The sequence below is a fragment of the Mesocricetus auratus genome, unplaced genomic scaffold (genome assembly GCF_017639785.1).
Source record: "Mesocricetus auratus isolate SY011 unplaced genomic scaffold, BCM_Maur_2.0 Super-Scaffold_100003, whole genome shotgun sequence".
NCBI classification, from domain to species: domain Eukaryota; kingdom Metazoa; phylum Chordata; class Mammalia; order Rodentia; family Cricetidae; genus Mesocricetus; species Mesocricetus auratus.
The window spans coordinates 18018109-18044542 of NW_024429188.1; the positions used below are offsets into that span (position 1 = coordinate 18018109).

The window sequence follows — 26434 nt, forward strand, 5'->3', positions numbered from 1 at the left end:
TTCTTGAGAGGGAGAGGGCACACGAGCATGCAGCACACATGTGCAGAGAGCTGAGGACAACTTACAAGAGTTGATGTTTTTCCTTCCACTACTATGGGTCATAAGAACTCAACTCAGAAACTCAGATTGTGAGGCTTAGCAGAGAGCACCCAGCCATGCACCACTGACTTTTAGGGACTTGAGCACTGGAGGAATCTGATATTCCTGATGAGTCCTAGACTCACCAATCCCTTGCAGATCATGAGACAGGACTGTCCATGCCCCGATTCCTGGCACAAAACTTCAAAACCCTCTCACATTTCCTGAGTGAAGCAAGTGTCTTTATGATGCAACTGAGATGATTCCTGGTGGTCCTGAGAAAACTTCCAAATAGTGACCAAAAAGACCAACCAAAGGACTGGGGAGGGGAAGAAGGCTGGGGACTAAGCTCAAACACATGGCCAAATAGTCCATTAACCATGCCTCCATAGAGATATTCCAATAAAAACTCTGGAGAAAGAGCTGGAGAAATGGCTCAGTGGTTAAGAGCACTGGCTGCTCTTCCAGAGGACCTGGGTTCAATTCCAAGCAACCACATGGCCGCTCACAACCATCATGTAACTCTAGTCCCAGGGTCTCCGAGACACCAGGCACACATATGGTGCACAGGCACACATGCAAACAAAACACCCCAACATGAATGAATGAATGAATGAATGAATGAATGAATGAATGAATGAATAGCACCTCTGAAAAAGCCAGGTATGGTGATGCACACCTTTAATCCCAGCACACAGGAGGCAGAAATAGGCCCTGTCTACTTTGAGGCCAGACAGGGCTAAATGAGACCCTGCTTGGTTTATTTGGGTTTAGTTTTGTTTTTGTTTTTTAAATACCACAGGCTGACACAAACATCTAATTCCAGCAATTGGGAAGCAAGAGGATCAAAGCTAACATCTATTATGTAGCCCAGTCTAAGCTACTGAGACCCTGTTTATATATAAAAGCTGGTTGTGGGGGTTGTTACTTGGTAAAGGAGCTTAGCACCAAGCCTAATGACCTGAGTTGGATCCTCCACATAGGCACCATGGCACACAAAGCACACTCTCACACACAAATGTAATTTTAAAAAAATTTTAAAGCTGGACATAGTCATGCATGCCTGAAATCTCAGCATTTGGGGGAGCTTAAGGCAGAAAGTTCAGAAGCTCAAGCTCACCCTCCTCTATGTAATAAGGTGGAGACCAGCTTGGACTACAAAAAACACTGTCTCAAAAAATTTTTTAAAGTAGTGAACTGACATAGCTTATGTGTGCTGCCTCAGAAGCACCACACTTAGCTGGACCTTGTCTTGTACAGGTGTGTATGAGATTGTTATCCCTGCTGCTGTGGTTGCTTCCACCTGATGTCTGCCACCTTGTTCCCTGTTTCCTTCTCCTGCGTAAATTTGCAAAGGCACAGTGACCACAGGGAAATTAATCACACCTGTTAAATGACTGCCTTTACGCTGTAGGTGTTTTTCACTTAACCTAATGGCTTGTTAAATCCTCAAGAAAATGAGACGGTTACATGGAGGCATTTAAGAATCTACCAAAACCTAAATAAATGCCAAAAAATGTTCTGCCTACTCTGGGTTCAATTGTCCCAACAATTGTCTCAGAAGATCTTACACCCTCTTCTAGCATTTCTGGGCACCAGGGATGCACTTAGTGTACATAATGCATGCAGACATGCATTCATACACATTAAAAAATCCATTAAATCTATAGGCAACAGCAACTTCCACAAGTTGAAAGCACGGAGTTATTTACTCATTCACCATGCTGTGACACACATGGTGGGAGGTAGAAGCAGGAGGATCAGAAGTTCAAAGTCATCCTCAGTTACACAGAGTTTGAGGCCAGCCTAAGCTACAAGAAACCTTGTGTCCAAAAAGAAAAGAAAAGAAAACCAAGCCTGCATCACTGGGGCTGAAGAGACAGCTCAGTGATCAGGAGTACTTACAGCTCTTGCAGAGGTGGAAGAGTTAGATTCCCAGCACCTACATCAGATGGCTCAAAACCACTTGTCACTCCAGCTCTAAGGGGATCCAACACCCACAATCTCTTTGGGCACCTGTACTTACTTATACAAACCCACACACATACACATATACTTAAAATAACAAAGATAAATCTTAAAAATAAAAGAGACTTGGATCATTGTTACAGGTCTTGGGCTCCACAACAGCCACAGCTGGAACCCTACCTTCCTTCTCTGAGGTCTCAGCAATCCAATGCAAAATGCTCTTATTTGTCTTTTTCTATTCTGGAAACCAGGATGCATTTGCTTAGTCCACATGCAAAGCACTGTCTACCAAGAGGAAGGGTACACAAAACAACTGAACCAAAGCAATGCAGCCCAGACATTAAGAGAATGCACACACAAAGAGACAAGTCCCTGCTTTTAAAAGCAGTTCAGGCTTGGAAGCCTGAAGCAAAGGACTCTAGCAGCCCACTCCCCAAGCAGATACCCCATTAAGCAGTTGTTAGAGAACCTAGATCTCACATGAAGGGTTTCTAGCAAGCCTCACCCTGTTCCTGAGTTCCGGTCACACCACCCTTTATAAACTGTAGCCAGCTGCAACCCCGTATACTCTAGGCTTATTGGGAACAAGAGTTAGAAAGAAAAAGAAAATCTAAATGTCAGAATACCCAGGTTGGAAGGCCTGCAGAACACAAGGCCAGGGCCTAAGTTACGGTAATTTATGGAGCAATGATATCAGCTGGGCCACTTATATGATCAGAAAACATAGCATGGATGTCAGCATACTTGTGCGGTTTAAGGCATGTTAAGCTGTACCAGATACAAAAGAGAATTGAATGAAGCAGAACGCAGGATAAAAAAATGCTAAAGATACAGCACACAGTTCTCCTGCTAGAAGTTTCACTGAGCCAAATGCCCACCCTGAGCTTCAAGTCGTGGCTCATTACTGTGTTCTCAGCACATAGGAGAATCAGGAATTCAAGGTCAGCCTGAGCTACATGAGACCCTGTGGTTTAGTGAGTAATATCCTCACAAATTTATTTTGATCTCTGAAATCAACCTAAAGGTAGGAGAATGGATTCCATCCACAAAACTGTCTTCTAATCTTCATACATGAGTCATGGCAGAAGGACCCTCATACACATACACACAAATGAATACATTTTAATCTGAAGAGCACCAAGCACCAACCTGATCAGGGTTCACATGGCAAAACATAGAAATCTTCTCCTTCACAGCCATCTCAATGGGTGCTGAACTACGGCAGATAATCTGTAAAAGACAGTTATGCACGGGTCCGTAAATTGGAACAGAGTTGATCAAATTGCCCAATTCATTGTCAGAAAATCATTACATTCTTTTTCTACTACAAGACACTAGACCAAGGATGCACTTGTTCACTCTGAGCATTCCTCTGTAGCATGGAAAATTGATCTGGCCACTAACATAAGCACATCTCACTAAGTTCAACAGAAATCTACCAGAAAGAACTCAAAACATCAAAATGTCTCTGGTGAAGAGTTAAAGCTCTACACAGCTGTTTCACTAAATAGAAGAGGAGGTAGATCAGAAGCTGACAAACTTTCACTAATGGGTCACACAGGCAACATTTTAGCTTTCCAGGTAAGGCATGCAGGGTCCTCATCAGCTGTGCCCAAACAGCTACAAACTATATGTAAATAAATGAGTAACTGTGTGTCCATAAAGTCTTATCCATAAAAATAAGCAGCTGTGCTTGGTTGTGGTGGCGCACGCCTTTAATCCTAGCACTCAGGAGGCAGAGGCAGGTGGATCTCTGTGAGTTCAAGACCAGCCTGGTCGACAGAGCTAGTTCCAGGACAGCCAGGGCTACACAAAGAAACCCTGTCCTTAAAAAACAAAAAGAAGGCAGCTGCTTTTCCCCTAATTTGCCTCCCTCTGACAAGCTGCTGGTTGTAAGTGGATTACCTGCTGTAGGAATACATGAATACTTCTTAGAGCAAAGATAGCCAGTCCTTGAAGGGACACAGGAAAAACCCAAGGTTTCATATTCACTCTGAAGGAGCCAGGAACCTTATAAATGACAGAGCATTGTATCTTTTCTGCTATAAACGGAGCCAATTTAAGGATAAAGAAATACTCTTTTCCTAGATGCCAGATACAAAAAGTTTACTGTCATAGGAGAGGGATATTTGAGGGGCGGGGATATAGTTCAAAGGTAGAACAACATGTTTAGTATGTGCAAGGCCCTAAGTTCCATCCCAAGAACCAAAACAAAAAAGGAAATAAACCATTGTTACTGTGTGTTACAGCCTGTGGCATGAAGGTCTTACTCCAAAAGCCCATACAGACAAACTTACCCACTGTGCTTAACTCACCAGATCTGGAGACAAGCCCAGCCCCCTCAGCGAACGGACACTGTTTTGCGTGGGTTTGGTTTTTTGTTCTCCAGTAGCATTGGGCTAAAGAGAAATGAGTTCCCATCAGAACAAGTAGACAGTTTATGATTCTTGAATTTCAAATGTAGGTCACATAAAATATCAGTGCAAAATCGATCAAAGTTACTACCACATATGTGGGAAAACGTACCTGTGGTACAAGGCTGACATGAATATTACAAAAATTCTCTTTTTTGGCTTTAAACTGGAATTGTCGGAATGCTTCCACAAATGCCATTCCTTCGATGTCTCCAATGGTGCCTCCCAGCTGAGGGTAGAAAACAAAAATAAGGCGCAAATGACCAAACATCTTCCACAGCACACAAACCAATGAAATTGTCTTGATTTTTAAGTTAAGTAATTTTTCTTTTGAGACACGGTCTGATTCTATAGTCCTGGCTGACCTAGAACTCCCTATATAGACCAGGGTGACTCTGAAGTCGGAGATCTGGCTGCCTCTGTCTCCCAAGTGCTGGAATTAAAGACATGTACCAAAACAACCAGCTAAGTTAAGTAATTCTTACCTTCGAGGTGAGTTTTGTACTGTAACCCAGGGTGACCTGGACTTCTACATGACCCAAGCTGACCTTGAATATGTAACATGAAGCACCACAACTGGTCTAGAAATGATTTTATTTTGTTTTAATTTTTATTTTTGAGACAGGGTTTCTCTGTGTAGTTCTGGCTGTCCTGCTGGAACTCTTCAAACTATAAACCAGGCTAGTCCATAACTCAGAGATCCACCTGCCTCTGCCTCCCAAGAGCTGGTTTTAAAGGTGTGTGCAACCGTCCCCAGCTTTTTTTTTTTTTTTTTGGTTTTTACAAGACAGGGTTTCTCTGTATTGTTTCGGAGGCTGTCGGTCCAGCCTGGCCTTGAACTCACAGAGATCCGCCTGCCTCTGTCTCCCGAGTGCAGTCCCCAGCTTTAGAAATTATTTTAATAGACTGAGGATAAGAACTGAGGCTTGCCGGGCGGTGGTGGCGCAGGCCTTTAATCCCAGCACTCGGGAGGCAGAGGCAGGCGGATCTCTGTGAGTTCGAGGCCAGGCTGGACTGATAGCCTCTGAAACAATACAGAGAAACCCTGTCTCGTAAAACCAAAAAAAAAAAGAACTGAGGCTTAATATTCTCACAAAATATAGCTTATAAATGCATAAAATCATTAAATTATACACTTAAAAAGAATTAAATTTTATATTAAACTTCAATAAAACTATTAATAAAAAAGCCAGTCTGGCAGGTGGTGGTGGCGCACGCCTTTGATTTCAGCACTCAGGAGGCAAAGGCAGGCGGATCTCTGTGAATTCAAGACCAGCCTGGTCTACAAGAGCTAGTTCCAGGACAGCCTCCAAAGCCACAGAGAAACCCTGTCTCAAAAAAACCAAAGGAAAAAAAAGCCTGGTCTGGTAAGACACATCTGTAATCCCGCAGAAATATCACAAGCTCAAGACTAGCCTGGAGTATATCGTATCTCAAAAAAAATCCAGGCATGGTGACCAAACCAAAAACAAAAAGGCAAGGCAGAAGGATAATCGCCTTGAGTTTGCAACCTTCCTGGGCTAAAGAATGAGTTCCAGGCCAGCTTAGGCTACCATGAAACTCAGTCTCAAAAGAAGAGAGAGAGAGAGGCTGGGTGATTAACACCACTGGCTGCTCTTCGAGAGGACCTGGGTTCAACTCCCAGCACCCACATGGCAATTCACAACTATCTGCAACTCCAGTCAAAGGGGTTGCTCTCTTCTGTCCCCGGAACATACTACATAGGCATGGTACACAGACATACATGCAGGAAAATCACCCACATACATAAAAGTAAAATCTTAAAAACAAAATAAATTTTAAAAATTAAAAAAGGAGAGACAAGGACACAGAACTCATTAGCAGGTAGAAAGTTCCAAGGACTGTTAAGATGTCTTAGTGGGCCGGGCGTTGGTGGCGCATGCCTTTAATCCCAGCACTCGGGAGGCAGAGGCAGGCAGATCTCTGTGAGTTCGAGGCCAGCCTGGTCTACAGAGTGAGTTCCAGGACAGCCTCCAAAACCACAGAGAAACCTTGTCTCGAAAAAACAAAAAACAAAAAACAAAAAAAAGATGGCTTAGTGGGTAAAGGAACTTGCATCAAAATGAGGCTACACTGTGGAACAACAAAAAAAAACCCATACACAATGTAGCCCCAGCTAGCCTCAAACTGGTAGTGATCCCTTTACCTTTCCCTTCTGAGTACTGGTATTACAGGTGTGTTCCATTTATGCTGGCTGGGAATCTTTCCAGTTCTTCCCAACACTCTGCTTGCAATATTGATCATGTAGCAGATACTCAAATGATAAAGAAGTCATTTTAAGATCTGTGGGGCAGTAGTGGCATATGCTTTTAATTCCAGTGCTCAGAGGCAGAGGTCTCTGTGAGTTAGAGCCAGCCTAGTTTACAGATCAAGTGCCACGACAGCAAAAGACTATAAAGAGAAACCCTATCCACTACATGATCAATACTACAGGGTCTTGTGTAGCCCAGGCTAGCCTATAATTCACAATATAGCCAAAAATGACCTTGAACTTCTATAAAAATAAAGCTAGGCATGATTGCTGACCAAAACCTGTAACCCCAGCACTTGGGAAAAAACAGAAGGATCACAAGTTCAAGGTAATCTCAGCTACACAGCAAGTGTGAGGACAGGGGTGTAACGTGTAGTCTCCCCACCAGCTGCCTGGGTCCCATTGTCTCTTTAGCCCCCAAATGACACACAAGACACTATATTAATTATGAAGCTGTTGGCCGTTTGCTATGGTTTCTAATCGGCTAGCTCTGTCTTAACTATTAAAACATAATTACTAATATATATTTTATACCGACTTATCTTTTCGAGAACGCCAGACTTGTGTTCTCTCCTCCAGGGATACATGGCAACAACTCTCTTCACTACATTTCCCAGAATCCTCCTAGACTCCTAGTCCTACCTCTCTTGCTTCCCTATTGGCCAACAGTGCTTTATTTACATATACACAGGACTTCCCCCATCACAGGGGGAACTACATGAGAAATGAAACTAACAACAACAACGAAATGTAATCAGAAACTTAGCAGGGTATAAGCGCTCACTAACTATAAACCCCAGAATGAAAAAGAAATTAATGAAGAAAAAAACCTTAAAACAAAAACAGTCCTAGGTAGAAGCATGAGAATCTCCAGTCTGAGGCCAGGATGGACATACCAAGATCCTACCAAGGAAGACTGGAAGAAGGGAGGGGGGAGGGAGGAAGGAAGGGAGGGAGCAAAGGGGAGGGAGGGGGAGGGAGAGAAGGAATGAGAGGCAGTGGTTTGTGTGGCGGCAGCAGCAACAGCAAAAGGAGGAATGCATGGTGACACACATCTTTAATCTCAGCAGTATTAAGGAGGCTGAATGACAATGGAAAATTGCTATAAATTTAAGGTCAACCTGGATTACATACAAACTTCAAGGTTAGCTTGAAATACATGCATAAACACTATCTCAATAAATACAAACAGGGACAGTAGCTCAGTCAATAATAAGATTGCCAGGCAAGCATGAGGACTTGAGTTAGGATTCACAACAAACATAAAATGCTGTGCACAGCAGTGAATGTCTGTAACCCCTCCCCAGAAGGCTGGGGTAGAGACAGGCAGATTCCTGGAGCTTGCTGGTCAGCCAGTCTAGCCAAATCAGTGAGCTCCAGGTTCTATGAGACCCTATCTCATACAATAAGTTGGTGAGCTACTGATAACCAATGTTTTCACAGGTATTCGAATACACATGCACACACGTGTATGCACATGTGAACACACATACACCACAGATGCATACAAAATATGCATAAAAATTTAAGGACAGACCAGGCATTGTGGCTATCACCTTTAATCTCAGTGCTCAAGGCAGAAGCTAGTGAGGCAGGGGGATGTCTGTGAATTCAAAGTCAACATACCAGTTCCAGGCCGGTCAAGGCTACAAATCATGTCCCTGTCTAGAAAGAAAGAAAGAAAGAAAAGTCTGTATTTAAACCAAACTATATGGGAATGTCTTAGAGGATTTTGTCCTTTGTATTCTTGTGTTGCTAGATACATAATCCAGGGTCTCACATATGATAAGCAAGTGCTATGCTCCTTCTGTTTTTATTTTTGTTTGTTAGTGTGTTTTTTGTTTCGTTTTGCTTTGCCTTGTTTTGTTTTTTTGAGACAGGGTCTCTGTGTAGTCCTGGCTGTCCTGGAACTCGCTCTGTAGAACAAGCTGGCCTCGAACTCACAGAGATCCACCTGCCTCTCCCTCTTGAGTACTAGGATTAAAGGCATGCGCCACCACCAGGCTTACTAGTATGTTTTTCAGGGGAGAGGGCTGTGACAGAGTCTGACTCTGTAGCTCAGACTGAACTGGAGCTCCATATGTAGCCCAGACAGCTTCAAACTCCTTCCCCAGTCTCTTTACTCCCGTGCTTTTCAACAGGGATCCTATAGTTGCCACTGGAACATGAGGAAAGGGGACCAAGACTTTAAATCTTATCTGTTCCTGCCCTCATGTGGTTTATTGTGGTACTGCAACCTTTCAACCCTTTTCTCTACCTCCAGATCACCATTATCACTGTTTTCAGAACCCTTGAGATAGTCTTTTCTTACTGTGAGTTTGCATTTATTAAACTTAAAACTACAAAAGAGATAGTCCATAGGTTTTAAATAACTTTCACTGTAATTTATTGTTATAATTGTTCTATTTTGTTATTCTCAATCTTTTATTATATTCAACTTACAAGTTAAATTTGTAAGTCAAAGCAGTGGCATACTACTATAATTCTAGCACTTGGGAAGCTGAGGCACAAGGATTACTGTGAGGTATAGGCCAGCATAGGTTACATAATGAATCCCAGGCTAGCCTGGATTATAAAGTGAAACCTTTTCTCAAAAAAATCAAACACAAACAAAAAAACTTTATCATGAGATTAAATGTTTAAGAAACATACATTAGCATTTGGTACCATATATGGTTTGGGACAATAAAAAGGAGTGAGAAGCTAGCTGCAAGGGAAGACTCCATGATGCAACTTCCATGAGGTCATCTTCCATAACTAGGTGGGAATTTATGGGAAAGGTTCTGGTTTGGTGTCATCCAGCCTTCTTTAAGTAATCCCTCGCCTTTGCTTTTTGTTGTTATTGTTTTTTAGACAGGCTCTTACCATATAAACCTGGCTGATCTGAAACTCTCCATGTAAACCAGGCTGGCCTCGAACTCACAGACATCTACCAGCCTCTGCCTCCTGAGTCCTGGGATTAAAAGTCTGCACCACCATGCCTGACTTATTTTAAAACTCACCTGTGCTTTCTAAGCAGGACCAATGAATTCATTGATGCACAAAATAATAACAAAAAACTTTTAAAAATGCTAAGGATGCAGCTGAGTTGATAAAATCTGAAGCTCTGAGTCCAACCCCCAATACCACATAAAACTGGATATGGTAATATGTGCCTGTAATCCCAGCGCTTGGGAGGTAGATGCAGAAGGTTCAGAAATTCAAGGTCATTCTTGGCTACATAGTGGAATTTAAGGCCAGGGGGATATGAGACTGTCTTTTATGATATTTTTCAAATAGGAAATACTAGGGTTAAAGAGATGGCTCAGTGGTGGAGTACTTACTGTGCAAGCCTTGACAATCTGAGTTCAGATCCCCAGAACCCATATGGAAACCAGACATAGTAGCACAAGTGTCTGTAATTGTAGTGTGGGCCTACTGAGATATGGGATGTGGAGGCAGGAGGATCGCCAGAAGCTCACGGGCCAGCTAGCCTAAAGCAGTGAGCAACAGAGACCCTGTCTCAAACAAGGAGGAAGTAGCTGAGGACCAACACTCAAGGCTGTCCTCTGACCTCCACATGAGTATTGGGATGGACGGACGGACGGACACAGACACACACACACACACACACACACACACACGCATGGACGCACGGACACACGCGCGCACACACGCTCTCTTTCATTTTTAAGAGGAAGCACTTCCTTGGTATAAACCAGGAAGAAACACCCAGTTAGAAAACAGTTTGTACAACATAGAGCAATGAAAGAAAAGTCAAGGCAGTCAACAAGTGGCAAGGTCAAACGCTGCTTTCTTGAAATGGCTGATATCACCTCCCACCACCACCATCAGACTCCCAACCCAATCTCTACTTTTTCACAGCACTTTGCAAATATCTCTCCAATACTAGGAATTAAAATACACTCTGGGATAGTGATGTAGCTCAATTCGTAGCATACATGCCTAGCACACATGAAGCCCGGATCCCATCCCCAGCATGGCATAAACCAAGAGGAATGGCATATGCCTGTAATCCTAGCACTTAGCAGAAGGATCAGGAGTTTAAAGGCTTTATTGGCCATAAATCAAGTTCAAGGCCAGCCTGGGCTACTTAAGACCCTGTTGTCAAATAAAAGAATACATTCCATTCGTATGGACAGTGGATCTATAGGCTCCTCAGGAACCAAAGAAACTATCCATTCCAGGCTCCAACCCCAACACTGACTATGTTACTCATCTGTCTATATGCACAGATGACTACATACTCAGTCCAAGAGAATGTGTGATTATCTGTTGAATAACTGACTTGTGACCATCTCTGTTGTTCCCTTCTGGAACCCCATCCCCAGCCTAATTTGCAATACCCAGGAGGGAGAGTACACGAAAACTGGACGCTTAAAGACCCAGCAGGATAGTAGCTTAGGAAGAAAAGTTCCATGCTTGCCTCAATAACGCATATCTGGGGATCTTCCTTATCACCGTCCACAGACACCTTGGCTTGATTCATGACCCACTCCTGGATAGCATCAGTGATATGGGGAACAACTGCAGAAAGAAGGAATAAATAACACAGCAGGTTACATCATGAGAAGGAAGCATGTGGAACTCCCAAATGATGGGAAAACCACCAGGCAAATGAGACCAGCGAGAGATCTTATGCCATTGTCTCCATCGCCGGAACCAGCATGGACTGAGGAATTTAAGACTAGTCATTCCCATGATAGGCCTTTGCTCTTGAAACAGACCAGATGCAGAGAACAAGAAACACAAGTGCTATCACTGATGCAGACGAGAAAACACCAGTCTGCAGAGGTGGCTCAGCAGTCAGGAGTACTTGCTGCTTTTTTAGAGAACCTGAGTTCACCTCCTATCACCCATATCTAGAGGCTTATAACTGCCTGTAACTCTAGGTCCAGGGAATCCAACAGTCTCTTCTGGCTTCCAAGGGCACACAAACACACATGTGACATACACGTATATACATACATATAAATAAAATAAATCTTTAAAAAAAACTTGGAGCTACCTATTATGACATCTGGAAACTGGGCAAGGAAGGATTCTGGTTAAGCCAGATGTTAGAATCCACGTGAAGGACACCTAGCAGCTATACAAGGGTGGGGCCTAAGTACCCTGGGGATAATAGCAGCCAATGGAAAAGTCCACTTCAAGGGTGTAGATGAAGCTCACCCTCTCACCAAGGTTCCTACAGAGATGTCAAAATCCACCTGGGTATTCTATGGTTTTCTATGACTTCTGTAATCAATTACCATAAAATACACTTTTTTGATTTTTATGTTTGTTTTTGAAACAGGGTCTTCCTATGTAGTCATGAGTGGTCTGAAACTTGCTATGTAGACTAGGCTGTACTTGAACTTGTGGCAATCATTCCTTTATCTTTCTGCACCACCATATCCAGCCAAAAATACTAGAAATTTAATTGTTTTCTTTCTTTTTTAAATTTTACTGATTTTATGCATATGGCTGTTTTGCCTGCATGTATGTATGTCCGTCATGCCTGGTGCCTTCAGAAGATAGAGAAAGACACTGGATCCCCTGGAACTGGAGATACACACAGTTATTATCCACCCTATGGGTTGGGAGAACCAAACTGTGGTCCTCTGCAAGAACAAGTGCTCTTGACTCCTGAGCAATCTCTCTGGCCTCTAATGGTTTTCATTTTGAGGCAAGGGCTCATATAGCTCAGGCTGGCCTAAAACCTAGTCTGTAGATAAAAATGACTTTAAACACCTAATCTTCCTGTCTCTGCCTCTCATTTTCTGGGATTACAAGTATACACGCAGTTCATGAACTTAATAGTTTAAAAGAATAATAATTACTGGTGAGATGGCTCAGTGAGTAAGGGTGACTGCCAATAAACCTGAAGACCAGAGTTCAATTCCCAAACCCCACATGATGGAATAAGAGAACCAACACCTGCATGTGTCCTCTGATTTCCACATGTGCACTATGACATGTAAGCATTCACAACAAAGATACACACATATATACATACAAAATAAAAATAAATGCAATAAAATAATTGCAACAAGGCCAGCTATAAGCCAGCACTCAGGGCACTGAGGCAAATGATTGCCATGAGTTTAAGGCCATCCTGGGCTTCAAAGTAAGTTCCAGTCAAGTCCAGTTCAGTCCAGTCCAGTCCAGACTACTATATGAGACACTTTAAAAAAAGCTGGGCAGTGATGGTGCACACCTTTAATCCCAACACTCAGGAGGCATAGGCATGCAGATCTCTATGAGTTCAGGGCCAGCCTGGTCTATAGAGCAAGTTCCAGGACAGCCAGAGCTACACAGAGAAACTCTTGACTCAAAAAACAAAACAAAACAAAAGCTGGGTAGTGATGGCACCAACCCTTAATCCCAGCACTGATTTTAATGTAATGTTTCCCATAGTCTTAGGCACTTGAATACATGGTCCCCAGTTGGTGGTACCTAAGAAGTGGGGCCTTGTTGGAGGAAGCATGTCACTGGAGGTGGGATTTGAGCCTTTAAAAACCTCACACCATTCCCAGTGTGCTCTCTGTGCTTCTTCCTTGTCGTTCAAGGTGTGGGCTCTCAGATTGCTACTCAAGCAACCATGCCTAGCTACTGCTATGTGTACTCCACCCCATGTGATAGTAATGGACTCTTATCCCTCTGGAACCATAAGCCCAAATAAACTATAAGGTGCCTTGGTCATTGTTTTATCACAGTAATAGAAAAGTGACTAATAGGGGATGGAGAGATGACTAAGCAGTTAAGAGCAGTGAAGGCTCTTCTTACAAAGGACTTGAGTTCAATTCCCTGGACACACATGGCAGCTCACCACTATCTGTAACTCTAGCTCCAGAGGCTCCAACACCGTCACATAGACACAAATGCAGGCAAAACACCAATACAGTTAAAATAAAAATAAATCATTTTTAAGAAAGCCTCCATTCGATCAGGAAGAAGCCATGTTATTTAAAGAAGGAAGGGATGGAGGGGGGAGGGAGGGAAAGGTGACTAACACAGAAAGGTAGGTGGATTTCTGTGAGTTCAAGGCCAGCCTGGTCTACATAGCAAATCCAGGCAAGCCAGATGTATACAGTGAGACTCTGTCTCAAAACCAATAAAAAATTAATAAAATCAGGACCTGGGGAAATAGCTGCGTTAGCACTAGGTCTGATTCATAACACTGCATACACTGCTTTGATAGTACATGCCTATAATTCCAGCTCTTAAAAAGGTGGAGGCTAGCTGGGTGGTGGTGGTTCTGGCCTTTAATGCCAGCACTCAGGAGGCAGGGAGACAGAGGCAGTTAGATCTCTGTGAATTTGAGGCCAGCCTAGTTCACAAATTGAGTTTTAGGACATCCAAGGCTGTTACACAGAGAAATCCTATTTTGAAAAACCAAAAAAAAAAAAAAAAGAGGTGGAGGCTGGAGGATCATCACATTCAATGTCATCCCTGGCTACACAGCAAGTTAAAGGCCAACCTGGGCTACATGAGACCCTTTCTCAAAAAAAGAAAATTCAAAATATTATCTAATAACAAATGCAGATATACTCAGGAACAATGGAGGAGGGCAATCTTTACATGTCTGAGTGAAAAAGAAAAGAAAGCAGAGATTTCAGGGCCCACAACCTTTTCATGTCTGTGAAACACAAAGTTTCCTCTGTGATGCATACAGGGTCCGTAATGTCATATAGTAAAATACCTTGAACAGTCCTCCCCAGGTAATCACCACGCCTCTCTTTATTGATCACATGCTGATATATCTTCCCAGTGGTGATGTTGTTGTCTTTATAAAGATTAATGTCCAAGAATCTTTCATAATTTCCCAGGTCCAAATCAACTTCTCCACCATCATTTAAAACAAACACTTCACCTACAATCAAAAGGCAATGTAGATATTAAAACTTCCTTCTAACAGATTATTTTTAAGCCAGGCAAGGAAACTCATAACTATAATCCCAGAACTTGTGACACACACACACACACACACACACACACACACACACACACACACACACTGTATGAGAAGTTTGAGAAACGTTCTTGTTTTTAAAATTGGAAAGAGATATCTACCAATTTATTTTTAGAAATTAACCCTTAAGACTGGATCATCAAAAGAAAAGAAAAGAAAAAATGGTATAACTCTAAGATTCAATTAACATCAAAATGGAAATGAAAGTTCAAAAAGCTCCTTGGGTGTGGTAATACTAACCTACAATTCCAGATACTGGGAAGACTGAGGTAAAATGATTGCTCAGTAGTTGGAAGCAAACAACTCATCTCCAAAAAGGGTTAGGGAAGGCCGGGCGATGGTGGTGCTCGCCTTTAGTCCCAGCACTCGGGAGGCAGAGGCAGGCGGATTTCTGTGAGTTCGAGGCCAGGCTGGACCAACAGCCTCCAAAACAATACAGAGAAGCCCTGTCTCGTAAAAAACAAAACAACAACAACAAAAAGGGATAGGGAGAAAAGTAAAATTAATGCACAGTTCTGATGCTACAATACAGGAGATAAGATACCCCAAGAGTTAAGGATCAAGAACAAGAGACACAGAAGGGATTTCACTGTTTTCTTTTGCAATATTTTATTTACTATTAGTGTGTGTGTGCATGATGAAGGCGGGGGCTCTTGTAACAAGGCTCACTTGTGGAAGTCAGAGGACGGTTTTATGGAGTTGATTGCCTCCTTCCACCGTATTGTGGGTTCTGAGGATCACAAGGGTCATTAGGTTTGTAGTGCTGGGCAGCAAGCAACTTTACCCACTAAGACATTTGACCAGCCCACAAAGGTGATTTTTGTTCTGTGATCAAGGCTGGTTACACAATACGTTCATTTTGATAAAATTCATCATCAAAATTATACATTTAAGACTTATGTACTTTTCCGCTTGCATGTAAAAAAGGTTTGAGGGCCTGCAGGAGGGCTCAGCAAGTAGGGGTGCTTGCTGCCAAACCTGACAATCTGAATTCAAGCCTGAGACCCACATAGTAGAAAGAGAACTAACTACCATAAGTTATTCTCTGACCACCACACACGCACCATAGAGTGTGCGCACGTGCATACACACACACACACACACACACACAGGTAAATAAAATACAATACACAAAATTAAAGCTAATGCCTTTTGTTTTGGTGTGTGTGGTGTATGCATGTGTTCCTGTGGATATTTGCAAATATGAATGCAAGTATGCATGTATGTGTGTGCCCATACATGTGGAGGTCAGCGGTGTCTTTTTCAATTTCCCTGCCCCTGAACTGGTCTTCTGATGGAAGTGGAAATCATCACTCTGCTAGGCTAGTCAATGGACTCCTGGGATCCATTTTTTTCTCTGCCTCAGCAGTGCTGGAGTTTCAGATGCTCAACACCATTCCTGGCTTCTACATGGGTGCTTGGGATACAAACTCAATTCTCTATAGTTATGTGGCATTATACTAAATAAAAAACATCAGCCCCTTGTTTTTCTTCATTTTCATTTTGCTCTTGTTCTTTTGAGATAGGGTCCCGTGTAGCCCATGCTTGCCTTGAAATTGTAGTCGTCATGAGACAGAGTCTCATGTAGCCCAAGCTGGCCTCTAACTGACTACGTAGTTGACTAAAGTTGGCCTTTGATTCTCTCCCTGAAGCCCCATTCTTCCTGTCTCATCGCTCAAATTCTGGGACTATAGACATGTGCTACCAAACCCGGTATTAGTGATTTTTTAATGACTAATTTATACTTATCAAAATGTCTGGTTGTAGTGACTTAAACCTATAATCCCAGAACTGAGCAAGTTGAGATGGGAGGAAAACAATGAATTCAAGGCCTGCTTGGGCTACAGAGTGAGTTTCAGGTCAGTCTGGGCTACAGTATGATTAAGAAAGAAAACTATGTCAGGGCCCGGGAGATGTCACAGTGTGTAAAGCATAGTTCAGACTCCCAGCACTCATGTCAATGCTAGGTAGGCATATCAGTCTGCCTATGATCCTGGCACCCCAGCACTCAGCACTTTGGAGACAGACAGGAGATCCCTGCAGGAAGTTGGCTAGCTAGACTAGCCAGATCAGCAGTCCCTGGGTTCAAATGAGAGATCCTGCATCAAAATATAAGGTAGGAAGTGATCAAGGAAGACAGCAGAGAACAAGCTCTTTGCTCCACATCTATGCTTAGTCACACTTGACTTGACTATGTGGAATATCATCAGTGATCTGAAAAAAATGAATCAACGGCCATAAGAACTTTTGCACATTTCTAAGGTATGATCCAGTAAGTCTACTTCTGGAAGCCTATCCTAGAGAAATTACCCAAAACATAATACAAGAAGATGGAGAGATGGCTCAGCAGTTAAGAGTATTTGCTGCTCTTGCAGAAAACCAGAGTTCAGATCCCAGAGCACCCAATGTCAGGTTGTAACTCCAGCTCCAGGGGACCTTTCTCTTCCAGCCTCTGTTGGCACCTGCATACACACGGCATACACAAACACATATGCAATACATAAAAATTTAAACACACCCAAGAGACTGCAAACTACTTTAGCACTTTAAAAAGGAAAAGATTCCTTTTCATACCATGTTCATAAGGTGAGAAAGTCCCAGCATCGATGTTAATATAGGGGTCAATTTTGATGGCAGTAACTCGGAGTCCACATGACTTGAGAATGGTCCCAATGCTGCTGGCGATGATCCCTTTACCAATGCCTGAGATGACGCCACCAGTAACCAGGATATACTTCATTGGTGGGCGAATGGGTGGCTGCAAATATCCAGGTGCAATCTGAGAAACAACCAAATTAAGAATCAGATTTGAGCCTGGAGATGGTGACTCTTTAATCCCAGAACTTGGGAAGTAGAGGCAGGAGGATCTTCTGAGCTTGAGGCCAGCCTGGCCTACAGAATGAGTTCCAGGACAGCCAGGGCTACACAGAGAAACCCTGTCTCAAGAAAACAAACAAACAAAAAAAACAGGCAAGGCAGCCAATGCCTATAATCTAAGCACTCAGAAGACTGAGGCAAGAAGACAGTTCTGATTTCAAACACAGTGGGGGTGGGGGGATGTACATAATGAGTCCCAAGCCACACGGTGCTACAGAGCCAAGACCCAGTCTCTCAACAACGTAATGGTAGCTAGTATAGTGGCTCACTCCTTTAGCCCCAGCACTCAGGAGGCAAAGACAGGTCTCCATAAATTCAAGGCCAACATGGTCTACATAGCAAGTTCCAGGCCAGTCATTTCGGCTACACAGTGAAACCCTGTCTCAAATAAGAAAAAAAGAAACAAACTCAAGAGGCCAAGGCAGGACTGCCAAGCCTTTCAGATTAACATTGGCTACATGGAAAGACTCTATCTAAAAAAACCAAAAAGTATATAAATAAATGAGAGGCCAAGGCAAGCATGGTAGAGTACACCTAACCTGTAATCTCAGGAGATTGAAGCAGGAGGAGCACTGAGAGTTCTAGGCCAACACTGGACTTGATCCCCTAACCTCCCTGCTTCCACCTCCCACATTCTAGGACTGCAGACAAAGTATTACTTTGTAGGCTTCTTTTCTTTACTCCTCTCTGGCCTCACTCCACCATTCCAAACCCAGCCCAATGGGAAACTCAGCCCCCACTCCTCCCATTCCAGACTCCAACCCTCAGAAAGCCTGCCAAGTGTCAGCCCCTCCCCCAGAGCCGCTCAAGACCACACCTACAGAGTATTTAAGACCTGATTGCTAGCCCTGCTTTGTTGTTTCTCTCCAGCCTTTCCAAGAGTCACCTGGGAGTGCTTTCCTCTGCTTATGAAATGTAGATTTATTAATTTGGTTGTTTTGTCTTATTGCATTGGCAGAGAAACCCACTACCAGGGATTTTTTAAGTACTTATCAACTATCTTTTTCAGTTATCATACAAAGTAATGGGTTTCATTGTGAAATTTACATACACATGTATAATGACACTTTTGCTTTTTTAATTTTATATTATTTTATACATATGGTTATTCTGCTGCCTGCATGTTTATCTATGTATGTCTGGTGCCTGCAGATGCCTGAAACTGGAGTTATAGACAGTTGTGAACTGCTATGTGGGTTCTGGGAACTGAACCCAGAGTCTCTGGAAGAGCAGCCAGTGCTCTTAACTACTAAGCCATCTCTCCAGTTCTTACACTTTTATTTATATTTGCCAACTACTACCCTCCCTTGATTTTGTGGCCTTTATTCCTGCCACTAGACAGAAAGCTAAGGCTATTTCCTACAAGGAAAACAGCTGCCTTTATTCCTTTGACTTTCCATCCACTCCAACTCTGGCCTGTGCCTAGCTTTGTCATAACAAACTACATTTCCCTAAGACAGGAAGCAGGGGGAAATGTTTCCAAGCTGTGCAAACTGTATGCACATAAGGCAATTACACCTTCTTAGCCTGTTTCATTATCTAGAAAGTGGAATAAAAGTACCAATAGTTTGGAATATTATTTGATCCTAAAAAGAAATGAGCTCTCATCTCAGATAGGCAAGATGCATACTTGTAATCCCAGAACTTTGGAGGTTGAGGCAGGAGGATCAGGAGTTCAAGGCTAGTATGGACTATATGAGACTGTCTAAAAAGAAAAAAAAACTTTGTTACATGGGGGTAAAATGATATTTAAAGTTAATATAACAGTACCTCATCTATGTTTTTTCATATTAAGAGTAAAATCTTAATAGTCCAATTCCCAATTTTGTAAAAAATAAACTACCATGCTAGTATATTTAGGTGAATAAATTATAGACAATTGTTAGTTTTCTATATTAAAACCACCACATCCTTCCCTCTTTTTTGCATGTGCTTCTGTGTGCACATCCATGTATTCCTGTCTGTAGGGATGCATATGTAGGTCAGGGGACAACTTCAAGTGTGTCTTCCTTTGAGACTTGGTTCTCTCATTAGACTGGAGCTCACCTATTAGGCTAGGCTGGCTGGCCAGTGAGCCCCAGAGATTTGCCTATCTCTATCTCTCCAGAACTAGAATTCTAGACATGTGTCACCATGCTCAAACTTTTTATATAGGTTCTGGGGTTCAAAGTCACATCCTCATGTTTTCAAGGCAAGCACCAATTGCACTATCTTCCTAGCTCTGAAATCAGAGGACAACTTTCAGGAGTTAGTTCTCTCCTTTCACTCTGTTTTGAGTCATGGTCTAAGCTACCACACCCAGCAAAGAAAATTATTACAGATTTAGTTTTGCAGATTTTTTTTCAAAAATTGAATGCACGGTCTCACACATGCTAAGCAAGCATTCTGCCACTGAGCTCCAGGCCAAGCTGCATTCAGCCTTTTTACATGTGTTCTGGGGATTGAAATCAGGTCCTCAAGGCTTGCTCCAAAAGCACTTTTAGCTAGCTTGAGCCATTTCTATAGCCCCACACCTGGTTTGTATGGTTTTATGCAGTGCTGGTGATTGAACTCAGGGCTTCATGGATTCAAGGCAAGTGTCCTACCTACCGAGTTACATGCCCATCCTAATTCTTTGTACCCTTCCTAAGCAAATAAGCTTGGGAAAAAATTTAAGACTGTAGGAAGAACATCCACATTTGCCCACATGAATACAAATACACTACACACACACACACACACACACACACACACACACACGTAATAAATATTTTAATTAAAATAAAGTAAGAGGAGCCAGGTGGTGGAGGTGCACACCTTTAATACTAACTCCCAGGAGGCAGAGGCAGGTGAGTTTGAGGCCAGCCTGGGCTACAGAGTGAGTTCCAGGATAGGCTTCAAAGTTACAGAGAAACCCAAACTGGGGGGGGGAATGAACAAAGAGATGTCATTAACAATAAATATATTTTTCCCCTTTTTGGTAGACTAGTCTGGCCTTGAACTCAAATATGTAGGCATGGATGCCCACCATCCCTGGTTTTACATAGTGCTGAGATCAAACCCAGGATTTCCTAAAACTACTGTCTCAGCTACATCCCCATCCCTTAATAATAATAATGTTGTTGCTGTTAGGTTTTTTGAGATGAGGGAATCTCCCTCTGTAGTCTAGGCTAGCCCCATCTCACTGTCCTCCTGCCTCAGATTCATGACTGGGAGTGCCAGGAATCACCTCCCAGAGTCTTTTACAATATTTTTTTTAACCCAATGAGAAAAAAACTGTAATCTTTGGCTTAGAGTGCTGGTACAGGCCTGTAATCCAAGCACTTGGGATATGTAGTCTGGAGGATGAGGTTGAGGTCAACTTAAGCTACATAAGATCCTGTCTTAAAGAAAAGAGAAACGCTGTAATGGATGCAACAATTCACTTGTGAGCGACGTGTCACCAGCTCTGTACTAAGCCTTAGGGGAAAAACATGCACATTATTAAAGCACATCTCATTTTCAACTTGCCACAATGACCAGTGGTTCCATTCCACTGTGCAGGCCTACAGCAACAGAAACACCATGAGACACCAAAATGATGTTCATTTTGAAAGTAATGTAAATCAGACACACACAAAAAAAGTACTTACTGGAAAGCCCGTTTTATGACGTTTGTGACTGGCAAAACTAAGCCAAGATGATGATCATCAAAACAGTGCAAGGGGTGGGCAGGGAAATGGACTGACTAGAAAAGGGGTACCAAGGACCTTTGTGGGTTGGTCTAAGTCTAGTTAAACCCCACAGACCTGAGGTGAAGTGGAAATTTCTTGGGTATAAAGTACAAGTCGGCCTCCCCCCAGGCGGTAGTGCTCAGTACGCTGAGGCCAGCTAAAAGGGTTGTTGTTTAACCTGTAAGCTCGGTGCAGAAAGCCGACTCAAAAACCGAATCATCCCCGCGGGCGGTTTCGCTTCCGCCAACGCCATCTCGGGGATCCACAAAGCGGGGAGAAGTAGGGCTTGGGGGTGCGGAATCCTGTGAGGACAGACACCCCCCAGGGACGTTCCGATTTGGACCCCGAATCGCCGCTACTACCAGGGGGTAGGCTACAACGGCACTAGGCACAAGTGGGCGTCCCCCAGTTCCAAAGGCCTGCTCGATCGTCCAGCTTTTTGAGCACTATGTGCAAGAAGCGAATGGTGTGGGCCGGGCGTGGGCACCAGCCGGAAGGGGACAAAAGCATCAGATCCTAAGTGGGCTCCCGGCAGGGCCGAAATGGCCCCGGGGGAAACATGGTGGTCTGGGCGACAAGGCCCGAGGGGTTTGCGGGGAGGCCCAAGAAGGGAGTTACCTGTGTAGTGGCCAGGGCGCCGTGGAGTATGGCTCACGCAGCTCCACCCAGCGGCCAGCTGGGCCTGGCGCTCACCTGTCCTGCGGGAGCAGGGACCTCATCTAGGGTGCTCTAGTCACCACTCGGTCCTGCCCACCCCAGAGACTGAGGAGGCCCCCTCACCCACCTTCCCCTAGCGGTCCCGCAGTCGGCCCACCTGACTCACGCTGGTTGTGAAATTGGGGGTGTTGCAGCGGTGGGTTCCAGCGATAGTACAAAACAAACGCCTAAAAAGTGTTCCCTAAGGCACAGGCAGCTCCCATCACCCTCTGCTCTAGACGCCCTTGGCCCCAGGCCACGCTCAGCCTGGGCCGGCCCCTCCCTCCCTCTCCGTCTCCCTCTCCTTCTCTCCCTCTCTCTCTCTCTCTCTCTCTCTCTCTCTCTCTCTCTCTCTCTCTCTCTCTCTCTCTCTCTCTCTCTCCCTCTCTCTCCCTCTCTCTCTCTTCCTCCCTTCCTCCCTCCCTCCCTCCCAATCTCTCTCTCCCTTTCTCTCTCTCCCTCTCTCTCTCTTCCTCCCTCCCTCTCTCTCTTCCCTCTCTCCCTCCCTTCTTTTCTTCTCTTCTCTCTCTCTCTCTCTCCCTCTCTCTCCCTCTCTCTCTTCCTCCCTTCCTCCCTCCCTCCCTCCCAATCTCTCTCTCCCTCTCTCTCTCTCCCTCTCTCTCTCTTCCTCCCTCCCTCCCTCTCTCTCTTCCCTCCCTCCCTCCCTCCCTTCTTCTCTTCTCTTCTCTCTCTCTCTCTCTCTCTCTCTCTCTCTCTCTGTCTCCCTCCCTCCATCCCTCCCTCCCTCCCTCCCTCCCTCCCTCCTGTAGGGAGCAAGCTTCAGCCCAGCCTCTAATGCTCCTGGACAGCTCAGAACCTGGCAAGCAGAGCCCTTGCTCAGACTCTCCCGCCAACTTCACTCACCACAAATGTTTGACCGTCCCCCTCCAGTGCAGCCCAGGGGCCACCACAGCAAAAACTGGGAAAGGAGAAAACAACACAGAATTCTTGCCTAGGGGCTCACTATGTCCACTGGTAAAAGGACTTCCTCAGAATGAAGTTAGGAAGAGAGGAGGAGCAGAGGAAAGTAGGAACGGTTTCCAAAGTGACTTTGGGGTAGTGTTTAAAAGATAAATGTGGCAAAGGACACGAGAGGTTGTTTCAAGTGAAAAAAGGAGGAGAAAACTGAAAAACAAACAATCTAACTAGATGCAGATTTAAAGGGAGCTGAAATTTTAGGGAAGCCATGAAAGTTTTGTTCCTTTGGTTGTTTTTGTTGTTCCTGTGGGGTATTGTTGGTTGTTTCTCTTTTAGTTTTTGAGACAGGCTGGAGCTGGAGATGTAGCTCATTTGGTAGAGGGCTTGCCTAAGCAAACACAAGATCACATACCTTCAACACACAGCATCAATCTGCTATCATGGCAGCAATGGAAGGTAGAAACAAGAAGGTCATAAATTCAAGACCCTCTTTGGGTACTTAGTAAATTCAAGGCCAGCCTGGATTATGTGAGACCTCAGCAATAGAAAAGGGTCCATTATGCCACCCTGGCTGAATGGAGCACTATATATAGAAAACTAGGCTGGTCTCAAACTTAAAGCGATGTGGCCTTGCCTACCAAACAACCATGAAATTTTTAAATAACAAGGATAAAACAAGACTCACAACCTAGACAAGTGTTACTTGAAGACCCAGTGGAGTTTAGAGAGGTAATTGTATACTGATGTCCAGTTAGAATCTACATGAATATAGATGACTGCTAAAACCAGTTTGTTCATGGTGCTAAGTAAGACAAATGGGAACCTCTTTAAAAGAATGTAATTGTATTAGAGAGCCAAAAGTCTAATCCTAGAGTACACAGACTGAAGTCAGCCAGAACTTATTGAAAATAAAGAAAGGAAGGAGAGGGGTCTAAAGAGAGAAAAAAACGCAGGTGAGTTTAATAGCATAGGCTGGGATATTGAAGGACAAGATTTCAAAGGAAAGCCAGGCTTGGTGGCTCACATCTGCCATCCCAGCACTTGGGACTCAGAGAAAGGCAAGTACAAGATCAGCTGGGTATACATAGCAAGTTCCAGGCTAGCTGGGGACACATGCAGAGACCCTGTCTCAAATTTTTAAAAAAATAGAAGACTGGAGAAATGACTCAGCAGTTGAAAGTACATAACTGTTCTTGCAGATGACTCGAGTTCACTTCCCAGTACCCACAGCAGACACCTGGAACTCTCGCTCCAGGAGAAGCCCATTCCTCGAGCCCTTGATGGCACTTGCATCTGGCATCTGTACACACCAACCCACAGAAACAAAACTAAAAAAAAACACAAATCTATAGGATAAATAAATAATAGAGGAGCGGTGAGATGGCTCGGTGATTTGATACTTACATACAAACCTGAAGACTTGAGTTCAGTTCCTAGAAAACACATGTTAGGAGGAGAGAGCTAACTTTCCCAAGATGTCCTTTGATTCCACATGGGGGCTGTAATACAATCTCTCTCTCTCTCTCTCTCTCTCTCTCTCTCTCTATCTATCTATCTCTATCTCTCTATCTCTATCTCTGTTCTATCTCTGTCACACACATACATATACATCATACACTATCAATAAAAATTAAAATAAAACTTTTTTAAAAGGTATGGGGTTATAACTCACTTGGTGGCTAGCATATACAAGATCCTGGGTTTAAGTCTCCAGCATTACATAAAGCCAGTGTACAGGCCTGTATTCCCAGCATTTGTGAGATAGAAACAAGAGGATAAGGAGTTCAAAGTCATCCTCAGCTACCCTGTGAACTTGAGGAAAGGCTGTGTTATATGACAATCTGTGTCAACAAGTAAATAAACAAACAAACAAATAGGCTGGACAGATGGCTCAGTGGTTAAGAGGCTGCTCTTCTAGAGGACTCAGATTAAATTCCCAGCACCTACATGGTGGCCTAGAACTCCTGTTCCAGGGGATAGTACACCTTTGTCTGGCCTCCACAGGCACAAAACACGAATGCTGTGCACAGAAATACAGACAAAACATCAATACACATAAAATAAAACAAATATTGCCACTCTGTTCACAATAGCTAGGGAATGGGAAACAACCTAAACGTCCTTCAAAAGAAACATGATAAAAATGGGAGGAGAAGGATAAATACAGAAGAGGGAGGGTGGAGACTAAAATAACAGTAAGGATGCCTTCCAAAAGTCATAAAGCATCATATTACCATGTATCTGAAATTATATGTAATACATATAAGTATACAATACATATGAGTCTGTCCATTCATATACAATTTAAGTGAAAATTTTCCATCTGGGATGACAATGTTCCCTCCAAGAGTCATAGACGTAATCTAACAAAAACCCCAACAGCAGGCATGAGAAGCCCCTTTTGAATTGTTGGTCCAGGTTGCCCAAGAGACTCCCAAAACATTATAAGCTATTGATGTTGCCCTTAGTTTCCTCTCAGAGGTGAAAGCTAACTCCTTTTTGATGAAGACAATGAACTTCAGAAACAGGGCCCAGAAATCCCTGACCTGGATCTGACCTAAAAGCTTCCTCCCTGAGGACTAGCTTCCATGGTACCAGAAGGTGCCATGCAAGCTTCCAAAGGAGGGAGTCACCAACAGTCCCACTCAGCTATAATACCTATGAACACAAGGACCAGCATGGCACGGTAACCTAAAGGTACAAGAGGGCACAAGCTGGGGATAGCCATCAGCTCTGTTATTGACCTTAAGGCCTATTCAACAGGAGGAAAATCATGTCTGGTCCTGGGAACAAAGCCAACCACCTGGGGATGGTAAGGGCATAGGTCCTGGAGGAAAAACTACAACCACGACTTTACAAAAATAAAAAGGGGGGAGCATCATCCCTAACTACAGTCTATATATTTATCCTTATTTCCATAGAAATAAGTTTTTTAGTTAGTTTTTACTCTTCACCTAGGAAACTTCTCTTTACAAAAGCTGGAGACCATTACAGAAAACCACAACCAATCAAACTGGAGAGAGCAAGAGATCCTGTAGCATCAAGTGCCAATCGATATATCTACAACACAATTCCTACACCTATAGCTCAAGGATCACTTTGGAAGAGTGTCTGAAAGACTGTAAGAGCCAGACAGACAGGAAGTTTCCTGTAAGATTCTGTCTCCTAGAAATGTCTCAGGGCCTTTTACCCATGAAGTCTCATTCACAGCACAGCTGCCTAAGCAGGACCTGAACAACAATGACACCAATCAGCATGCTGATATGAGGGGAAGAAAGCTCAGGGAGCTTCAACCCTAGACAAAGAACGACAGGTTTTGGGAAATGTAGAGAATAAGAAAAATAGTTTTCCACAGGGAAAAGCCGCCAATTGGTTATCCAATACCAAGTGGTCAGCCCTAAGATGATATACGTACAGGAAACATCATACAGATTGGGCAGGTTGTATTTACATATTTAGGAATATATATACATATTTAGGAATATAAATACATGTGAATATATTTAGGAATATGTGTGTGTGTGTGTGTGTGTGTAAGAAAAAAGAAAACAAGGACATGAATTTG

General features: G+C 43.5%; 1 protein-coding gene across 6 annotated transcripts in view; it reads right to left on the minus strand.

Moving 5' to 3' along the window:
* Nucleotides 1–26434, minus strand: part of Ctps2 (CTP synthase 2) — a 122745-nt gene that overhangs the window by 92804 nt on the left and 3507 nt on the right. Inside the window, exons 1-8 of one of the 6 annotated variants that reach the window (XM_040744084.1) lie at nucleotides 22070–22222; nucleotides 21874–21953; nucleotides 17261–17465; nucleotides 14417–14587; nucleotides 11159–11259; nucleotides 4573–4689; nucleotides 4362–4445; nucleotides 3196–3276 (exon numbers count right to left, since the gene is read on the minus strand). In XM_040744084.1, coding sequence (XP_040600018.1) covers nucleotides 3196–3276; nucleotides 4362–4445; nucleotides 4573–4689; nucleotides 11159–11259; nucleotides 14417–14587; nucleotides 17261–17426 — 720 coding nt within the window. In that variant the 5' untranslated portion in view covers nucleotides 17427–17465; nucleotides 21874–21953; nucleotides 22070–22222. Of the gene's footprint in view, nucleotides 1–3195; nucleotides 3277–4361; nucleotides 4446–4572; nucleotides 4690–8358; nucleotides 8382–11158; nucleotides 11260–14416; nucleotides 14588–17260; nucleotides 17466–21174; nucleotides 21568–21873; nucleotides 21954–22069; nucleotides 22224–26434 lie in introns of those variants that run through there. The other 5 variants (XM_005074265.4, XM_013116446.3, XM_013116445.3 and 2 more) reach the window with 5 other exon arrangements.